This window comes from Schistocerca serialis, chromosome 4, assembly GCF_023864345.2.
Source record: "Schistocerca serialis cubense isolate TAMUIC-IGC-003099 chromosome 4, iqSchSeri2.2, whole genome shotgun sequence".
Classification (NCBI taxonomy): domain Eukaryota; kingdom Metazoa; phylum Arthropoda; class Insecta; order Orthoptera; family Acrididae; genus Schistocerca; species Schistocerca serialis.
The window spans coordinates 451,936,786-451,959,434 of NC_064641.1; the positions used below are offsets into that span (position 1 = coordinate 451,936,786).

Consider the following 22,649-nt stretch of genomic DNA (forward strand, 5'->3'; position numbering starts at 1 on the left):
TGCCCAGTATGTTACACAATTGAAGCTAGGGAGGTGTTACACTGTGTTTACTCTGGTCGATGGATCAGCAGAGGTGGCCCTGTTAATTGGCTTGCTAGGTCACTGGATTTCTTGCTGCAGGGATATTTAAAAGGTGAGGTGTACCAGCAGGTGCCAACGGGCTGTGAACACATGGTCGATCAGATCGGAAATGCCTGTGCTGACATTCCCACATATATGCTTCTGTCCTGTACACAGTCATTTGAAAATCAGATCACTAAGTGTATTGAAGTTGGCAGTACTACTTTTGAACACTTAATCTAATTAGAAAAGTAGAGTACCATTTGCCTCAAGCCACAGCTACAGTTGTGCATCGAGTAGTCACCTGTTTGATACGTAGGAGGGATACAATATTGCAAATGGGATTTCCAATTTGAAGTTATGAAATTCTATCCTGTTCTACTCTCACAGTATGGAGGTGGGGTCCAACATGCCATTGGGTATTCAAGAGAAATTGAGTAGCATGCTGTAAATTAGGATTGTGTACTCATTTCTGTTCCTCTGATTTCAGTGCCATCTGTGACGAAAGGAAGTTGCTTCGGACAAAACATATGTAGACTTTTGTCATAGAATTGTAAACTCTGTATATAAAAGACAATGTCCTGACCGACTGACTGACTGACTCATAGACCCAAACCACTGATGGTAGAAATTTGAAATTTGGAGAAGGTGGGGGTCTTATACTGTACATGCTGTTTAAGAAGTAATTTTATAAAATTCCAATCCCTAAGGGGGTCTCTTTTTTTTTAAATGTCGCTATTAAGGCAATTTTGAAGCTATACCTAGGAAAACTGATATTTAGTTTCTCGGTCAGAAATAAAGAAATATATGTTTCAGCATTTTCAAAAATTTAATCCTATTGTGATGAAAGAGTGGTTGAAAGCGCTTTTTTTTAATGTATCATTGTTAAAGAACTACTAAAGTATTTTTAAAGCTACATCTATAAACATTGGTATTTGACTTATCAGTTACAATTAAAAAAAATGTGTGTGCCATTGTGTTTGGAAATTGAACCCCTAAGGGAGTGCAATAGGGTATAAGATTTTTTATGAAAGCATTTTTAAAACCAAAACTATGAAACTTTAAACTTGACTTCTCACTTAGAAATAAAAAAATTGTATTTCACTGTTTTTTGGAAATTCAACCTCTCAGGGAGCAAAATAAGCTCAGATTGATTCATTGACTCATCATCGCCCAGCCCAAACCACTAAGGATAGAAATATGAAATTTGGAGAGGGCGCGGGTCTTATACTGTAGGCATTGTTTAAGAAGGGATTGTAAACTTCTACTCCTAAGGTTGTGAAATGTGGAATGAAAGGCGTTTTGAAAGTGTATCACTATTAAGGGAATTTTGAAGCTAGATCTACAAACCACAGTATTTGGTTTCTCAGTCAGAAAATAAAAAAAATATGTTTTTCATTGTTTTTGAAAACTGAACCACTAAGGTGATCAATGTTGGATGAGAGATTTTTTTTAAAATAAATAATTGCTAAAGAACTACTAAATGATTTTTAAGGCTACATCTATGACAGTTGATCTTTGACTTCTCAGTTATAAATTTTAAAAAAATACGTGTTACAGTGTTTCTGGAAATTCAGTCCTCCGACGGAGTGCAACAAGGGATGAAAATTTTTAAGAAAATATTTCATGACATAAAAATATCTCAGTGTTAATTTATGAAAATTGATATTTCACTCCTCGGTTAATTATAAAGAAATATGAAAGTTGCTGTGGAAATATCTACACAAGAATGCAAAATGCATGATTAACATTAACTTTGGACTCCAGCTACCAGAATTGCTTTTTGGTCAGACGTACTTTTGAAAAGACCATGATTATATGATCTTATTAGTGTGAAAAGCTTAGAAGGTGTTGCATTTTGTGAACAACACAAAAATTTGATTAAATTAAAACAAAAAAATCTCTGCAGACCATACAGTCTACACGAGCGAAGAAGTGGCCGCTAAGTTAATCTGCAATAAAAAAACAGGAGTTCTTATTGAATGTTTCAAAGTTGCTCCATCACCATTCACACATGAGGTGAGATGTGGGGTCAAGTGTGGTATCATTGGATGTCCCCCTCACAGACAAACAATTTGGAATTATAACTTTGTTATCCAAATTGTAGTTTTCAAGATATTTCAATGTCTTTAGTGCTGTTGAAAGGTACTGCAATGCTGAGGGAGGCAATTATTTTCGGGCATTCAGCTCTTTGCTCAATATTGCAAATGATGCATCAAAGCAACCAATGTTCATAAGAATCTTATTAACCCAGTGACTTCCATCAATTATGAAGCTGCAGAGAATGCTATCTTAGTAGACCATGGAACAGTAAAAATCGCAGGAGATCAAATGAATGACAATACCTGGTGAAGCATATCAGTGTTCATGCAGAGTTACTCCCATCTTCCAGCAGAAGGACTGTTTGGCACATGGAATGCAGACTGGTAATGATGACATTGTGCTGTAGAGTGTTCACTTTGACTTATCTTGTGGAGTGTTTGCTTTGACTTCTCTGAGGATTATTTGTTACAAGAGGGAGCTGTGGTGTGTTCCATTACTGCTGCTGAACTTTTACATCTCTTTATTGTCGATTCCTTTCCCACATAATATAGTGTTATACAAGAGGACAGTGGGCCAAGTTCCAGTCATGCTACATTGGTTTGACGATCTTTATGTGAATTTCATGTGATGCTCTTCCTTCGTAATTTACCAGTTATCAACAGATTGCCCACATGTGGCAATTTAGTGTTGAGTCAGTACTCATATAGCTTTCACCTACAAGCTGAACAATAATGTGAATGTGAACTGTGTGGACAACTAGTAGCCTTTAACTGTGACCAAATACCAAGGATTTGTAGCAACTATGCCACAAGTAGAATGACTGTATTTGTTTTTTACAGATGGAAAAAATCTGTAGTTTGGCTTGATAAAAATTTGAGCCTGAGTGCAGCAGCTTCCATGTTCAGAGTTCTTAATTAAGAGTGATACCAAGCTCCACCATGAAGCTGTAGTGTTCTGTTCTGTACGGCAAGTCGTGTGCTTTAATTGTGTGTACATGTGCAGTTCATCAAATGATATGATTTTTAGGCACATACACGTATAGTTACACATCAAGTGATGCCCCCCCCCCCCCCCCCCCACACACACACACTCTCTAAAGTGACAACACAACTTATCAAGGGCAAATTACTCAGTCTTTCTTTTTATGGAAATATTATTTGAAGGTATAATGCCGCAATATGAAATATGCAAAGAGTGGTATGAAACAACAAACTAACTCTTCTATTAACATATGTATCAGGATCATTTTGCATTGCAATTTCACTGTGAATAATACTGATTTAATGTCATGGGTTCACGTAGAGATATATTACTGTGTGGCATATTTATCACTGATCATTTCGGAGGAAGTTAATTTCTTTGAGTTTACGTAGCAGCAACCACAAGAATTTATGAAAACTGAAGTTGAATAATGTAAGTAAAATGCAAGTTATTTCCACAGCTGTGTGTCACTTAATATTGGCAATATTCAAATAAAACTTTGTGACCATGCAAATGGCTGACAGCAATCAACCACAGGCTCACACTGAATTGCACATTCTGATACTCTGAAAAAATAAGTCAGAAGCTTCCTAACGTGTAGGGATGGTAAAGGAACACAAATATTTAACCAAAATGCAACATAAATACACTTACAATGTCTCTCACATCTATCCTCATCCAAGATCAAGACCGGAGTAAGTCAGTACATAAAATCATTCAACAGCTTCACAGTTATTAATATTTTTAACACAGAACAAAGAATAGTATACATAGTAAATAAATATCATTTTAAATAAAACTATGTTGAATGATAAGTATTTTTGCTGTACATTTTTACGTACATCTCTGAAGAATCATAATAGTCTTATTTCAATGTACTGTTCGTAATTCCATATGAATAAATATTGTTCTCCCTAGGGCAACCAATACTGTGGCCACTTAACCATCAATATATTTATTTATTTATCTATTCATCCATAACCACTGAGTAACACATCATTGGACAAGTCAGATACATTACAGAAATGCACTGATCGGCCAGAACATTATGACCACTGAATATAAACTGGTCCAGACAATTGCAGCCTCTGGCGAGGAATGACTGCTAGTCAGTCATGAGCATGGTGTATGTTGTACCAATGATCATGCTGTTTGTGTGTAGAATGGGGAAGGCGCTCGCTCTATCTGAGTCTGACTGAGGGCAGATTGTGATGGCCCAGAGGCTCAGCACAAGCATTTTGGAAACTGCACAACTTGTCGGGTGTTTGAGGAATGCTGTGGTGAGTGTCTTCAACAAGTGATGAAACCAAAGTGTACCCATGTCCAGACATCGTGGGGTTGGGTGACCACCCCTTACTACAGATGTCGGACGTCATAGGCTGGGCAGACAAGACAGGTGGTGGACTGTGGCAGAACTAACATCAGACGTTGGTGCTGGGCAGAAAAGACAGGTGGTGGACTGTGGCAGAACTAACATCAGACATCGGTGCTGGGCAGAGTACAAGTGTGTCTGAACACACAGTGCACCAAACCTTCCTAACGATGGATCTCTGCAACCAGTGACCCATACACCTGCCAATATTAACAGCATGTCATCGGCAACTATGACTGAAATGGGGGCATAACCATTGGCACTGGATGTTGGTGCAGTGGCAGAGTGTTGCATGGTCCGTTGAATCCGAATACCTTCAACATGCTGATGGAAGGGCATGAAACCATCATCTTCCAGGTACAGCTCCTTGACACGTGCACTGCAGGACAGAGACAAGTTGACGGTGGCTCCATTATGCTCTGGGGAACATTCACATGTGCATCCATGGGTACAGTGGAGTTCGTACAAGGCACTATCGTGGCCAAGGAGTATTGTATGCTGGCTGCAGACCACATACACCCCTTCATGATGATCATGTTTCCGAACGATAATGGCATTTTTCAACAAGATAATGCGCAATGTCACAAGGTCAGGATTGTGATGGTGTGGGTGAGAAACACTGTGGCGAGTTCCAATTGATGTGCTGGTCCCCAACCTGCCAGATCTGAAACCAGTCTGGGATGTGATTGAATTTGGCATCAGAGCTCATTTCCCGTTATCCTGGAACTTACGGGAATTAGGTGACTTGTGTGCATAGATGTGGTGCCAGCACCCTCCAGCAACCTATCAAAATCTTACTGTTTCCATGCCATGATGCGTCGCCGCAGTTATCTGTGCCAAAGGTGGACATACTGGGTATTAGGTAGGTGGTCATAATGTTCTGACTGATCAGTGTATATTTTCTCCTGTCATCAGTTAAATTTAATACATAACGTATTAACCAAAGATTTGTTCATGTCTTGTTTTTCATCTGCTGCCTTCACTAATCCATCTCTCAAAGCTTTGCAGTCATTTTCTGTTGTATTCCTTTCCCTCTTCTAGTGAGTTACTGTCTAATGCTCCCTTTGGACCTTCCAACAATCTGGTGGTTTCAATTTATCCAGGTCCCATCTCCTTAATTTCCTCCATTTTGCAATTTCTTCAGCTTTATTGTGCATTTCGCAACTAATGATTTGTGGCCAGAATCCATATCCAGCTGTGAAAATATGGTACAGTTTAAAAGCTAGTCTCTGATATGTCTTATTTTATATTATTCCTATTATTTCAGAAAAAAATGCTCAGTCAGAATCATGATTTCTGACATGATACAAGAAAGGGCATTGTATTGAACCCCTAGTATGGAACCTTAAGAATACATTAAGCTACAGTGTACCAATCAGATGCAGGGTCATATCCAGTTATGTGAAATTGTAAAGCAATTGTCTGCCTGTTTCCATATTGATAAGTGAGATGTACTGTATGTCTTCCCCTGATTCCAGAATTCTTTCATTTATTTGGCAGTATACCTTAGTCTAATATAAAAAAAATTGTGAAATCACATTTTTTTACCGATGTCTTCTATTGTTTTAAGTAAGAGGGAGCAAATTCCCTTACTACCTCATGAACTTATTATGAAAACAAACTACAATTCTGTTACAAAGTTCTGCTCACTGAAATAAATAACCTCTCTAGTATGCATTTACTTAAAGTGAAAAAACTGCATTTTTTAAGTACAAGGGTAATCCCAAAAGTTAGGTCTCCTATTTTTTTATAAGTACATAGACCTGTTTATTTCTGCAATGGTTTACATCAGTTTACATCTTGAACATTTAGCTATTTTTCGACATAATCACCATTTCTGTCGATGCATTTTTGTAGACGCTGTGGCAGTTTTTGTATGCCCATGTTATACTAGCTCGCTGCCATGCTGTTCAGAAAGTTATGAACCTCCTCTTTCACCTCATTGTCGGAGCTGAATCACTTTTCGGCCAAATGTTCTTTTAATCTAGGGAACAGGTGATAGTCACTGGGTGCCAAGTCAGGACTATAGGGTGGGTGGGTGATTACGTTCCACTGAAACTGTTGCAGGAGAACAACGGCTTGCCAAGTGATGTGTGGGTGAGCGTTGTCATGGAGAATGTGTATGCCCTTGCTCAACATTCCTCTTCTCCGGTTCTGAATTGCCTGTTCGAGTTTTTTCAGAGTCTCACAGTACCTATCAGCGTTAATTGTGGTCCCAGCGATTCAACTACGACGATGAGGTGGAAGAACAGGTTCATAACTTTCTGAACAGCATGGCGGCGAGCTGGTGTGACATCATCTACAAAAATGCATCAACAGAAATGGTGATTATGTCGAAAGATAGCTAAATGTTCAAGCTGTAAACTGATGTAAACCTTTGTAGAAATAAACAGGTCTATGTACTTATAAAAAAAATAGGAGACCTTACTTTTGAGATTACCCTCGTAATTTAACTAAGATTTGTTTAAACCATAGCTTACTTTATTAAAACTTCCTGGCAGATTAAAACTGTGTGCCCGACCGAGACTCGAACTCGGGACCTTTGCCTTTCGCGGGCAAGTGCTCTACCAACTGAGCTACCGAAGCACGACTCACGCCCGGTCTCACAGAAGCTTTACAGAAGCTCTCCTGCGAACCCTGCAAGGCTCACAGGAGAGCTTCTGTAAAGTTTGGAAGGTAGGAGACTAGATACTGGCAAAAGTAAAGCTTTGAGACCGGGTGTGAGTTGTGCTTCAGTAGCTCAGTTGGTAGAGCACTTGCCCGCGAAAGGCAAAGGTACCGAGTTCGAGTCTCGGTCGGGCACACAGTTTTAATCTGCCAGGAAGTTTCATATCAGCGCACACTCCGCTGCAGAGTGAAAATCTCATTCTGGATACTTTATTAAAGATTATATGTTGATAAAGATGGTACAGTACCATCTTTGGCTATATAAAAAATGTGTTGTGAATAAAATTGATTTTGCTCATGTGCTTGTAAGAGTTACAGTTTAATAACATCCATCTAAAATAAAAACTAGAATTGTTTCCATGGAAGTGAGTCGTTAAAACCAAATGATATTTTCTATGAATGTAATTGCTTTTAGCATGGCATGTGACATCCAGCAGATTTATGTCTTTGTATAATTTCAGATGTGAACATGAGAGTAGGTGTTCATACAGGAACTGTGTTGTGTGGTATAGTTGGAACCCGTCGATTCAAATTTGATGTTTGGTCAAATGATGTGACATTTGCCAATCAAATGGAATCAACAGGGAAACCTGGTCGAGTACATATTTCTGAAGTTACTGCAAGATTTCTGAATAATGAATATGTGTTAGAGGAAGGTGATACTGTTCAAGGTGAGATAATTTGTTTAATAATGTTAACTCAAGCAATAAGATTGATAAGTGAATTATAAAATTGATATTTATGTTGTATTTTTTAAAATTTTTCTGAAGACAACTAACTAAAATTTGAGTCATTAACACAACACTGTGACTAAGAAAGACTTTCAAAAGTTTGAAATATGGGATAGTTGGCAGTCAGTGCAAAAATAAAACAAGAAGAAATTATTTTTGCAAGACGTAGAATACTTAAGTATGTAAGTATATATTAATAAGGTTTGTGCAATTTATGCTTGATAACAAAAGTCACCACCACTAATTGTATCTCAGTTTTATAGATAATGTATGATATAAAGATGTTGCACAGTATGTGGAAATGTGTAATGCATAATTTTACACTATAATAATAATTGTAACTTTTATATATCTGATCACCGAGTTGTTCATGACAATCTGATGGTGGATCTACCCGAAATGTGCAACAGCGGTTGTGCGGAACTCACTTTGATTGGCCTATGTTTGAAAATGTATCAAATGATCTCTCCATTCACAAAAAAGAGAGAGAGAGAAAGAGAAAGAAATTAGCCTCCCCCCTCTCCAAAATTCGAATCGATGGGGTGGGGCTGCAGAAGAGGAGGCAATCCATATTGATGCCTATATGACTACTCTGTAATTATTCACACTTATTGCCTGGCAGAGTGTTCATCAAACCCCTTTCAAACTATTTCTTTATCATTCCCCTCCTGAACAGTGCACTGGAAAAATAAACACTTAAATCTTTCTGTGCAAGCTCAGATTTCTCGTATTTTTTTATGATGAACATTTCTCCCTGTGTTAAGTGGCCATGAAACAAAATATCTTTGAATTCGAAGGAGAAAGTTGACGATTGAAATTTTGTGAAGAGATCTCACTGCAATGAAGAAGACCTCTGTTTTAATGATTGGCACTCCAATTTTCCTGTCATATATGTGACACTCTCTCCCCTATTTCACAATAATACAAAACAAGCTGCCCTTCTTTGGACTTTATTGATGTCCTCCATCAATCCTACCTGGTAAGAATCCCATACTGCACAGCAGTACTCAAGAAGTAGACAGTGTAGTGTAGGCAGTCTCTCTAGTAGATCTGTAAATGTTCTAGTAGTAAAATGCAGTGGGCACTAGGGAGATTTCAAAACGGATCTCCCACCTTGAAGTCCAACACCACGATCATCCAACTGTGACGCTGTGAGTCTTGCAATTCCACTGATGTTGCACATGTTGACCTTGGACCGTTTATTGTGTACGTTTTGCTTCTTATTTTTCAAAGTTCAGTATATCTTCTTCCTATTTTCATGCTTGATTTGTGTTCTGTTTTCGGTGAGCTATTCACTGGGCCATTTTACCACTAAATCTGAGGTGGTGTGAGGAATTTCCTGTGTAAGGTATTCATGTTGGCATCTGTGCTTGGTTCAAAGCCTGGAATATTTATTTTGTCTTCTTTGGTGAAGACATTTTGAAAAACTGTATTTAGTGTAGTAACTCTGCTTTAGTGGCACTGTCATCGGTAGCATTACCATTACTGTTGCCATCGCCCAATGACAGTATAGATTGTATCTTAGCAGTGGTGTACTTTACAGATGACCAGAATCTCCTTGAATTTTGTGCCAGATTTTGAGACAGATTTTTGCTGTGGAAATTGATAAAAGCATCTTGAATTGAAGTCTGTGCTACCAATCTTGAAAATTTTGCGTTCTTTTTAATTTTGCATATTTGTTTTTATTGCTTCTTAACAGCAGCCTGACCTGTTTTGGTTGCCATGGGAGATCAGTCCCATCTGTTGTTAATTCATTTGGTGTAAATCAGTTGCTGTTGACATTATTTCTTTGAATTCAAGCCACACTGACATAGTTAGTTTGGAACGAATGGAGACTTTCTCTTAGGGAGGTGTCAAGTGCATTTTTATCATCTTTTGTAAAAACATAGATTTTAAGTTGAGTTTTTGTGGCTTTGGATGTTACGGTATTAAGTCACACTACAGTGACCTTCTTGTCACTAATTTCCTGTACCTGTCATGATGCTCCCTATTTGTTCAGGATTATTTGTTGCCAAGAGGTCAAGTATGTTTTTGCAACCATTTATACTTAAAGTACGTGTCTGAACTAATTGCTCAAAATAATTTTTGAAGAAAGCGTTTATTACAAATTCATACAACGTTTTAAGCCTACCACTGACTTTAAACATGTATTTTCCCCAATTATTAAGGGTAGAATGAAGTCACCACCAGCTATTATTGTATGAGTGAGCACTAACTTGAAATAGGATACAAGTTTTCTTTGAACCTCTCAGTAACTGCATCATCTGAGTGTGGGGATCCGAACAAGGAACCAATTATTAATTTATTTCGGTTATCAAGTATAAGCTCTACCCATACTAAGCCAACAGGAACTATCTTCTTCAGTGTTACTGCAAGATAAACTACTTTTTACTGTTTTCTGAATACTATTAGGTCCTTTGTAAAAATTTCAACTCAGCTTATCTCCAGCTTTAGTACCTATAACTACGTGAGCTTCAGTGGTTTCAGTTACACTAGGAGCTCTGGTTCTTTCTCAACATAACTACGACAATTTACAACTGTGATGCTGATGGTTCCTAGATCCACTCTCATCCTGTGTTTGCCTGCAACGTTTGAGACTGAAGCCCTTTTGTACTTTCCCAAAACCTTCTAATCAAAAAAATTGTCTAGTCCACTCTACACAGTCTACTGCTACCATGCAGCTGCCTCCTGTGTGTAATGGACCCCTGACCTATTGAGCAAAACCAGAAGCCACACCACCTAATATGGTGCAAATCAAGAAATCTGCAGATTACGAGATTGCAGAACCATCTGTATCAAAGGTCTGCATTTCATCCTGCAGGCGATGCTACAGGTGGGGAGTTCTCTCTTCTCTTGCAGGCAAGACTGGCAGTCGTTAGCATTTCAGATAGCCACCAGAAAAGAGAATCTCTTCTGCTCCAAAGTTATGCAAATCGTTAGTACTGACGTGAGCAACCACCTGCAGGAGGCTGCAACCCTGTTCTTCATGGCATCCAGAAAGACCTGTCCCACACCGTGAACTTGTCCCAGTATGCACACACGGTGCACACTGAACATGAGGCCCCAATCACGTGCATAACATTGGAGCTCCCAACTACCAGTTATCCCACTGTCTGTGAATTCTCAAGATGCACGCCAAGATGCTTCCTCTAAAACAGGGTATACAGGCATTTGGATCAGTATCTTTGTCAGCCATAGATAGCACCTGAAACATATTTGTCACACGAACTGAGGAGGCCTTTCGATCACCACCCCAGAAAGTCTTTTGATGCCTGCTTCACCTGGAAATGCCCCCCCCCCCCCCCCCCCCCCCACTTGATCACAGGTGAGGGATCAACCTCAGTGTGAACATAAATTGGGGTGGTCACAGTAGTGGACAGATTGGGGGACACGTGGGTCTTGCTGGATGTCCGTTGTATCCCCATGCCCACTATTCCACAGTGATGCCCGTTGGCAAGAGCCTCAAGCTGTGTGACTGAAGCCAGCACCACCTGCAGCTGTGAGTGAAAGGTCATCAATTCAGCTCACATACAAACAAAGCAGTCACAGTCCGTATCAGCAATGAAGGTGGTGGAACTCTACACCATACAATTATTAAACTGTGGGACTGTGTCTAGTAAATACATAGCATGCAAGAAACTTAAGAATTGAACTACAAAGTATGCAGGTAAAACAAAATAAATCATTCCTAGTGAGAAGCTCATAAAGTAATACACAAGTGAATGCTGTACTCCCTGTGTTGCTACTGGAGAGGAAAGTGCCACCTAACGAGGACAAAAATATTGAAAGACCAATGAAAGGGTAATATTCTATGAGATGGGAATGTGGAAAGTCAGAAGTCTAAATATGGTAGGGTAGCTAGAAAATCTAAAAGGGGAAATGCAGAGACTTAATCTTAGATACCGTAACAATCAGTGAAGTGAAATGAGAATGTCAGGATATTGTTAGGTAAATATACACTGAAGCGACAAAGAATCTGGTACTGGCATGCGCATTCAAATACAGAGATACGTAAACAGGTAGAATATGGTGATGGGGTCCACCAATGCCTTTATAAGACAACAAGTGTTTGGCGCAGTTGTTAGATTGGTTTCTGCTGCTACAATGGCAGGTTATCAAGATTTAAATGAGTTTGAACGTGGTGTTGTAGCTGGTGCATGAGCGATGTCACACAGTGTCTCCGAGGTACCAATGAAGTGGGGATTTTCCCGTATGACCATTTCAGGAGTGTACCGTGAATATCAGGAATCCAGTAAAACATCAAATCTCTGACATCGATGTGGCCGGGAAAAGATCCTGCAAGAACGGGACCAACGATGACTGAAGAGAATCGCTCAATGTGACAGAAGTGCAAACATTCCACAGATTGCTGCAGATTTCAATGCTGGGCCATCAACAAGTGTCAGCGTGTGAACCATTCAACAAAACATCATCGATACAGGCTTTTGGAACGGAAGGCCCACTCATGTACCCTTGATGTCTGCACGACACAAAGCTTTACGCCTCCACTGGGCCCGTTAACACTGAGGTTGGAGTGTGGATGAGTGGAAACATGCTGCCTGGTCAGACGAGTCTCGTTTCAAATTGTATTGAATGGATAGATGTGTATAGGTATGGAGACAACCTCATGAATTCATGGATCCTGCATGTCAGCAGGGGACTGTTCAGGCCGGTGGAGGCTCTGTAATGGTGTTGGGCATGTGCAGTTGGAGTGTTAATGGAACCCCTGATAAGTCTAGATACGAGTCTGACAGGTGATACATATGTAAGCATCCTGTCTGATCACCTGCATCCATTCATGTCCATTGTGCATTCTGACGGATTTGGGCAATTCCAGCAGAATACTATTAGGTCCTTTGTAAAAATTTCAACTCAGCTTATCTCCAGCTTTAGTACCTATAACTATGTGAGCTTTAGTGGTTTCAGTTACACTAGGAGCTCTGGTTCTTTCTCAACATAACTACGACAATTTACAACTGTGATGCTGATGGTTCCTAGATCCACTCTCATCCTGAAGCTGGTGGAGGCTCTGTAATGGTGTTGGGCATGTGCAGTTGGAGTGATAATGGAACCCCTGATAAGTCTAGATACGAGTCTGACAGGTGATACATATGTAAGCATCCTGTCTGATCACCTGCATCCATTCATGTCCATTGTGCATTCTGACGGATTTGGGCAATTCCAGCAGAACAATGCGACACCCCGCATGTCCAGAATTGCTACAGAGTGGCTCCAGGGACACTCTTCTGAATTTAAACACTTCCACTGGCCACCAAACTCCACAGACATGAACGTTATTGAACATATCTGGGATGCCGTGCAACGTGCTGTTCAGAAGAGATGTCCACCCCTTATTACTTTAACGGATTTATGGACAGCCCTGCAGGATTCATGGTCTTAATTCCCTGCAGTACTACTTCAGACATTAGTAGAGTTTGTACCACATCATGTTACGACATTTGTGTGTGGTCATGGAGGCCCTGCATGATATTAGGCAGCTGTACCAGTTTCTTTGTCTCTTCGGTGTAGATTAATATCAATAGTAGTAGAAAGTGGTATACCAGAAGTAGGAAACTTTGGGAGTAGGAAGATGGGGAAAGGATGAGTCGCTGTGATGAAATTATTCTCATCAGAATCACAATCAAACCAATGCCAACAATAGAACTCATTACATAAACAGAGATGAAGATCTAATAATTGTGATGAATTGGAATGCCACAGAAGGGGAGGGAAAAGAAGATGGAGTTATGGAAAAATATGGACATGATTGTGGGTAAGAGAAAGACTAGAGGTCTGAAATAAATTTTGACAAGTACGCAGTTAAAGAATCAGAAGAGGGGATGATATACTCAGAAAGGTACGGGATACTTTATAAGGTAGCAGCAGGATTACATCATGGTGAAACAGAGATTCTTAAATCCGACAGTGAATTGTAAGGCATACCCCATGGCAGATATAGATTCATATCACAGTTTTGTAATTTGTGTGTCATAGCCACATACCATGTAGCATCTGGATACCAAGATCACTGATAATTCAGTGGTCGAAAACAGTAGTGAGTGAACATTATGATTGCAAGTAATGTGAGCTCAGATCAGTATGAAGTAACAAAGCCAGAATATTATTAAACAACAAAGCAGACAATCGGGTCTAGAAAAGCAGTGTAACAATTGTATTTGGATATCAGGATAACGGATGCTTCAGTGTCAACATACAAGCAACAGATGTAGCTACTAGGCCAGGTATATTTCCTGGAACAGACCAACAGCCATCCCTATGTGACATGCTCTTGAATTGTGCCCACTGAATGCATATCAGTTGGTATCACCTCCACTCTCTTGGGTTAGTTTCCACATTACTGCCCCCTCTAAAAACCCCTTAGGTATGTTAATGGGAGGAATGAAACCAAGACTGGTGATGTAGAAAGGGCATGAGGCAAGTATCCTTGCTAACAGGTCAGTGACAATTTGTAGTGGGAGAAATGGGCAGGAACCTTTTCTTCCAGCAAGAGGTTAGGGCATCCACAGCTGGAATCAGCAGTTTTACTCTCATAGACTCCCCATATTGTATTGCCAATGGTTGTCTTGGCATAGTGGCCATACGGGAGGGGAAGGGGAGTGAGCGCATTGGTGCATCCGTGCCTCACCGAGGCTGAAAGTGTGGAATGTTGATGGTCAGTGTATGGATGTCTAGGATTTGGGCTGTCTGAAAGTCATAGCTAAGAGTGATGGCTGTCTCAGGTGCCTGCTCGGTTGTGAGAGGTCATATCATGGCTATAAGGTCATATAATTGTCACAGCCAGAGCTGATTTTGCCATTGCCATTGCATCTCATCACTACTGCATACAATACTGCAATCATGACCAGTGATGACCCTTTGAGTCCATCATGATACATGGGAATATTGCAAGCCCTTACTAGAGAACCCATGTGGTAGCCTCATTGCTAATTTTGGCCTTGAACATTCTGACAACTATACTGCTTCTGAATTTGGTGTCAAATGAAAAGGTGTGGTGACCTTTTGCCAAAGGAATAGAACTTCATCTTTGTAAACTGTGGACTATTGTTGGATACTGTGGAGTGTGTCTGTGGAGTGTGACACACTTGTCTGTGGCAAAGATTGTCATTGTTGCCTAGATTGTAGCTGCTGATCTCATTGACATGTGGGCAGTATACTGGAAGTGACCACATAGCCATAGTGAACAGGCCAGCAAAGTGCTCAGACACATGGATGCATGGCTGATGGGGAATAGGCCATGGGAGAAACACTGCATGTTCGATACAGATGTCAGTGTTGGGCAATATACATGACTCATTACCAACACCTTCATCTTTGACCTTAACCAGTGAGCCCCATGTACTAGCGTGATGATATAAGAATGGGATGTAGATGGAATCACAACCCGGAAGCCAAACTTTCCTGTGACTAGTTGAAGTACCCCCAAGTTAACACAGAATCTGTAGTTCATTGAAAAATAAGTCTGTAAGACTGGTTCTGTAGCTTTGGGCAAGTTCTCCAACTGACCGAAACACACACAACTTACCAAAAAAGAAAGAAAGAAAAGAAAGCTTAAAGCTTAGCAGAATATTGGGTCCTATTCTGTGAGTCTAACTACAGGGCGTCTGTTCCAGATTCAAAACATTGTAGAAAGAGCACCACTGCCTAGAATGTTGTCAAATTTAAACAGCATATTATTGATGCAATGGAAAATATCACAGAACAGAAAAAAATTTAATGAAAATTCTTCCAATAGATGGTACTGTAAGCATCTTAACATAAATAGGGTCAGCTATGAATAACAGATGAATCGTAATGCAGTGGCTATGGTTAGAGTTACACATTACACCACCTGTAGTGTTCAGTGTGCATGACTGTACAAGTTCGACAATCAACATCTGTGGCATTGTTAGTTAGGTAAGACCAAGCAACACAGAAAGGTCATACCGTATTGGATAGGAAAAATCGATGTTTAATTGTCCTGAGGTCAAAGGCTACATAAAAAAAAATACATCAGTTTTTAATTGGCCTGAGGACAAAAACCATATAAAAAGGAAATTGACATTGGTATCTAATTGTCGTGAGTCTGGTGCAAAACAAATTCAACATGGTGTCCACTGTTTTCTGCCACTAATTGAAATCGAGAAACAGCATGTTCCACAACTGACCGCAGTGGCTCAGGGGTCACGCTCAGAATGCATTGTGCAATGCTTGCCTTCAATTCAGCTGCATTCGTAATTGGAGTACTGAATACATCATCTTTCAGATAACCCCACAGCCAGAAGTCATCCAGATTGACATCAGGTGATCTGGACAAGCTGTTGGGAAATGACAACTGATAATTCTAGCAGTTCTGAAATGTCTTTGCAGCAGTCATTTCGCTGGCTGTGCAATGTGCAGAGGAGTGCTATCTTGCATAAGAATGATCATGTGCATTATGTCCACAACACTAAAATAAAATGTAAGAAGTCGTAGTTCTCAACATCTATGGTGGCCGAATAAGAATTATGATATTGTTGCCCTGTCATATCTCTACATCTGTCTTTGAAGAAACTGAATTTAATACCCCCTTTCATCAGATTGGCATTCCTTGAGGAGAAGGGAGGTATGTATGTATGTTTGTTTGCACACCAAACCAGTCAGAATTCATTTCAAAATATGGGTTTAAAAAGCAGTTTATTGTTGCACTGCTAACCAATGAATATGTTTTCTGAGCTCTCCAAATTGAAAACAAAGCTGTGGTGTTTGTCTCAAATTGGAACACGATAACCCCATGTCAATTAATATCAGATGTCAAGTGGAAATATATTTGTTCTTTAAATGGTCATTACGAAAAAGAGTCAGAATGGCAGTTTGTACCACATTAGACATAGCAAGAAAATATGATGGATCACAATCTATATATAAGAAAAGATACAAAACAGTTATTTGCAAACCTACCACCTATACATCATTACTATTTTGAAAACCTTTTAGGAAATAATTAAGAAAATGAAGATTCAGGAATTGCTTTATTACTGTTGTGACTACACTTACAAAAACTCACAGTTTCTTCCTGAGCATTTTACACGTTTTGATTCTGTAGTATTCTGGTTTTTAATGCAAAAGAAAAGGAACATGAATGTTCAGAAAATTTTGCACATTAACTTAGTCACTACAGAAAAACTTACATATTTACATTGTGAATATTTTAAGGTTATTAGTGCGATGGTATTTCTCTCTTATCTTTAGGCAACTCTTGTATACTATTCTGTCCTGTAAGGTAGTAAATGTCACAATTTTGCTCTTAGAACTTTTCCTGAAACTTTTTAATGAAGTCAGTGCTAACCCACAAGAGAAGGGACAATGTTACAACAAAATAATTATCTAGGATTTGTTAACAAATTTTTACTATTTAACATATATAATTAAGAAAATTGTGTAATAATTCATAGAAAAAGTTACTAATAAGTTCGCTGATATTTACAATTTACAGATATAACCCAACTTACAACATGCAATAACTCAGAAATATGTTCTCTTGGGTTAGCACTTTCTTCAGCCGACGCGTTTCATTCACACGTTTCGTTATTGGTGTCTTATAAGTGTATCCAGTTGGTTGTTCCATGCTGTCAGGCGGATTTACAGAACAGTGTTTACATCAGATTGCAATGTATCTGTCACCAGGACTAAAAGTTTCCCTGGCATAAATGTGACAGTACAGAATTTGAACACTAGTTTCAAGGAAGTAGTCTCACAGGCAATGGAGACTGAAATTTAACTAAATTTTTGAAGCTGGTTGAGTGGGCATATTATCTGTGCAGCATCAGTATAAATTTACATTAATAATTTGTCTTAACCAAAAACAGCTGTAGCTCCTTCAAAATTTTGGACACAATCCTATCAGTTACTTCAGTGGGAGCTGATGTGGACCCGAGACAATCTTTGCTCAGTATGTGGCCAAGGTCTGAATGCAAAATTTAAAAAATACTATTTACATCTATTAAAGAGCTGTATTAAATTGTTGTGGATAGACCCAAAGATTAAAATAAAATCGAAATAGTTTCCAGCTTGTAGTAAACTGTACAAGCTGCTCTAATTATTTCTAAAGAGTTGCAGGAGCACTCACCACATCAATATATGATAGATATAGCCCAAAAGTTGTATGTGTTACCATAACATGCTCTGATTCTGAGCATCTGTCTTAGAACGGAAGTGGCCCTCTGATAACCAGTAGCTTTTCTCGATGCGTAATCAGATAGAGATATACATTAGACTGAGCATTGACAGATGCTTTAAAATAGCCACAAATCCTAATTGTGCTCCTATGTTTTTTTAATTACAACCATGAATGTGCCAATTGGCAAGATGTGAATGGTGTCACAACATCTGATTCCTTTGAACGATCAAATTTAACTGCTTCCTTCATAGTAAAAGGTATAGTTAAAGTCCAAAAAAATGAGTGGCAGCACTATGTTTTAATATGTGTGGTTCAAAGTTTTATGCACAAGCCAAATTAGATTTAAATAAATGATTGTGGTTTTTGCCTATTGCATTCAGACACTAAATGCAGTACTGTTAGATATGACTCAGATTAATCTTATATTTGAAGACTGAAGCCAGTAGAGTTGTCTAGACTAAAAATGTTGGTTATTTCTGGTGAAGAAAATACTGTTGGACTACATACATATTCATACGTAATGCCGACTGTTACTAAGTCTTTTAAAGCTATAGGCTGATTACTGTATGTTACCAGCTACAATTTAGTTGCCTCCAAATAAACATTAATTACATATACAGAAGCTCTGGCATCCATTTTGAAATCTGCGTCCGGGTTGTTGTTGACTAGTGAGATCATCAGTTTGAGTGGAGCTTTGACATTGCCTGGTGGCACTGGCATAATGTTGTGCAGTGCAGCACCTTGCCAGGAGCAACTTTGACAGGTGGCAATCACATGCCCACATTTGTGACACGTAAACACACCTTAGCTTTGGCTCTTATAGCAGAAACATTTGATGTCAGATTTCCTTGTTTTCGTTACGTTTTGCAAACTATCACGTGGTAACTGCCATTACCAGGATGGGGGTTCAAATATCTGTCCATCCATCCAAATTTAGATTGTCTGCAATGCCCCTTAATCATTTGAGGAGGAAATTGCCAGGATGACTCCTTTAAAAGGTTGTGGCTTATCCTCCCTCCCCCCCCCCCCCCCCCCCAAAAAAAAAAAAAAGAAAAGGTCCCTCCCTTATCTGACGTAGTTCTATCTCTGATGACCTTAAACATAAACAGAACATTACACGCCAATCTTTCTTGCTTCCTTTGCTCTCCCATTTATCAGCTGCAGTCTAGGAGACCTGTTACAGTGGTCAAAATAAATGTTGCTCACTGCCGAAACTTTAATGTTGTGATCCAGAAATATGTTATGATATCAGTGCAGTGCTTTGTTTGTAATGTAATTCTATCAGAAATAGTTCAAGTTTTTGCCATGAGCAGGTAGTATGTGCTATCACCTGCAAAACCTACTGTACTTGTGCTGTGTGTCATTACGATAGTTGTATTGCTTCAGGATGGTTCGGACAATGTTAATGTATGATTAGAGGCTCTGTTTAGTCAATGTTATGATTGTAGGGAAAAGACAGGTGGATGTCACAGCGAATGTTGCTGCGAGTCAAAGTGGTGTCTATAGAACCTGGAATGAGTTTCTAGTGACAGTATCAGCTGCGGATCATCACAAAAGTGGCTGCAGAGGAAAAAGAACAGTTGTGCAGGACTGATACCTGCTTGTAATAGGGATCAGAAACCCTCAACATGATGCAACACATCTATGGCAGCAATGTAAACAGCTGAAGAAGTGCAGATGTCAGCACAGACAATACAAAATGTGCTCCATGAGCATGGGTCATGTGCTAGAAAGGCTCTCATGACTTCTCCTCTAAAGCAAGTTTGGTGACAGCTCGTGTCGCAAATGCTTGAAACCACTTATTGTGGATTAGGCAGTAATGGGACACAACACTCTTTTCTGATGAGACCTGTATCAGTATCCATTGTGACAGTAATGATAGTTGTGTGTTGAGGCAACAAGGACAAATTTTACACCCTAAATGTGTTGTACGCTGTCACCCTTATGCAGACGATTCGACATGTACATCTCCATCTATACTCTGCAAACCACCATGAGGTGCATGGGAGAGGCTACGCCACATTCTACCAGTTATTAGAGTTTCTTCCTGTCCGTTCACATATGGAGCTTAGAAAGAATGATTGTCTAAATGCTTCCATGTGTGCAGTAATTATTCTAATCTTATCCACACGATCCCTGTGTGAGCGATACTTGGGGGATTGTAGTATACACTTAGTCGCCATTTAAAACTAGTTTGTGAAATTTTGTTAGTAGACTTTTTTGGGATTGTATATATCTATCTTCAAGAACCTTCCAGACCAGTTTCTTCAGTATGTTTGTGACACTTTCTCACATATCAAACAAACCTGTGACAATTCATGCTACCCTGCTCTGTATACATTCAGTATCCCCTGTTAGTCCTATTTGGTATTGGTCCCACACACTTGAGCAATATTCTAGAACCAGTGGCATGAGTGATTTGTAAGCAATCTCTTTTCTAGACTGATAGCACTTCCACAGAATTCTATCAATAAACCGAAGTCTACCCTCTGCTTTACCTATGACTGAAGCTCTCTTTCGATATCGGGTTGGTAATGTGCTATCTGATTTGTACGCGCAGGAGAATGGTGTTCCTCAGGGAAGCGTTTTAAGTGTCACCCTCTTTGCCGTCGCCATTAACAGTGTCACATCCACTATCCGGAGTCCTGCCCAGTGCTCCTTGTTTGTGGACGATTTTGCTGTTTTCTGTTCTTCCTCCAGTCTTGTCACTGCTAGTCGGCAGCTGCAGCTTACGATAAAGCGGCTAGAGGCATGGACTACGAAGACGGGTGTTACTTTTTCTGCAGACAAATGTGTATGTGTTCATTTGACGTCCTTTTACCTCCCCTGAATTGCATCTGAGGGACACCATTCTTCCTTTTAGAGACACTGTGAGGTTCCTGGGCCTCACTTTTGATTCCAAGTTGTCGTGGTTGCCGCACCTTAAAGACCTCAAGGTGCGGGCCCTGAAGGAACTGAATATTTTGAAGTGTCTGAGCCATCGGTCCTGGGGAGCAGATCGGGCGCGTCTGCTGCAGTTTTATAGGGCTTTTGTCCGGTCGTGTCTTGACTATGGATGCACTGTGTATGGGTCAGCGAGGCCTTCGTATCTAAAGATTCTTGACGCGATACACCATGAGGGTATAAGGCTGGCCACTGGTGCATTCCGTACCAGTCCCATCCCCAGCCTGTGTGCTGAGGCAGGGGAACCACCGCTCGCCATCCAGCGGAAACTCCTCATGGTGCGACGGGTGTGTCAATTCCTTGCCTGTCCTACTTCCCATGCGTACCTTACCGTTGCCCGACCGCCTATGGAACGTCTATTTTCCAGTCGTCCCAGGGCAACGAGACCATTTGGGATTCGCACCAAGCATTTGCTTGGGTCCCTTGGTGTGGAGCGTGTGGCACCCCAACTCCAGGGTTTTACCCGCCTGCCTCCCTAGTTGCTCCAGAGGCCCAGCGTCCTTTAAGACTTGTCAGAGTACCGGAGGAGCTGCACTCCTGCGTTTGTTTTTACCTCCTTATTTTACGATATTTTAAACCAGCATCCCGACCATGTATCAGTGTTTACAGATGGCTCTAAACAGGGGGACTCTGTTGGTTGTGCTGTTGTTTTCCCTGATCGAGTCGTCAAGTTACGGCTTCCTGCGGCGTTTACCATCTTTGATGCCGAATTGTTTGCAATCTTGCGGGCGTTGGAGTAGATGAGATGTGTTCCCAGTTTTAAGTTTCTCATCTGTTCTGACTCCCCGAGTGCCCTTCAGACCATGCAACACTTGCACACAGCGGATACGGTCGTCCAGAACATCCATGATGCCCTACTCCACCTGCAACGGCAGGGGAAGGAGATTTCTTTCTGCTGGGTGCTGGGACACGTGGGTATTAGGGGAAACGAACTGGCGGATGTGGCTGCCAAAGATGCATGCTCCCTCCCTCACGTTGCTGAATGTGCCATCCCCCTCCATGCTGTTACCTCCCTTTTGCGTTTTCGTGTTATGCGTCAATGGGAAGAGGAGTGGCTGACAGTTGGTCAAGGCCACCACGCGGCCATGGCGTACGTCCTACCAGTCATGCAGGCGGGATGAGGTTCTCCTCACTCGCCTCCGCATCGGGCACAGTCCCTTAACGCATGATTTTGTACTCCGGCGGGAGCACCCCCCAATCTGCGGTGCTTGTGGCGTCCAGATTACTGTCCGCCACATTTTACTTGGCTGTCTTTTATTCTCTGACCAGAGGGCGGTGGTTTCCTTGCTACCGGATTTGCCCTCTATTTTGCAAGATGACTCAACGATTGTGGTTAAGGTCTTACGGTTTTGTGTCCTGTCCAATTTGTTGCCTCGGATTTTAGGGAGAGGATTTTAATGTGCTGCTGGGTGACTGGCTCACCCAGGCTTTAGGTAAGATGTCCGCCAGTCACGGTTTCTTCTCCTCTTGTTTTGCCTCTGTATGTGAGGATTTGGAACTGCGTCAGGTCTGTGTCTTTTAGCCGTTGTCCTTGTTCGCTGTCCGTCTTCGTCCCTTCACCGCATGTGTTCCTGTTTCTATGCGTTTGGGTGCTGATGACCACACTGTATAGTGCCCGAAAATCTCAAAACACACACACACACACACACACACACACACACACACACACACATTCATTCCGTGCTTACAAAGTGTT

General features: G+C 40.6%; 1 protein-coding gene across 2 annotated transcripts in view; it reads left to right on the forward strand.

The window, feature by feature from the left end:
• Window positions 1-22,649, forward strand: part of LOC126475092 (adenylate cyclase type 9) — a 194,015-nt gene that overhangs the window by 25,538 nt on the left and 145,828 nt on the right. For both annotated transcript variants that reach the window (XM_050102664.1, XM_050102665.1), the window contains exon 4: window positions 7,585-7,794. In XM_050102664.1, the coding sequence (XP_049958621.1) occupies window positions 7,585-7,794 (210 nt within the window). The remainder of the gene's footprint in view (window positions 1-7,584; window positions 7,795-22,649) is intronic.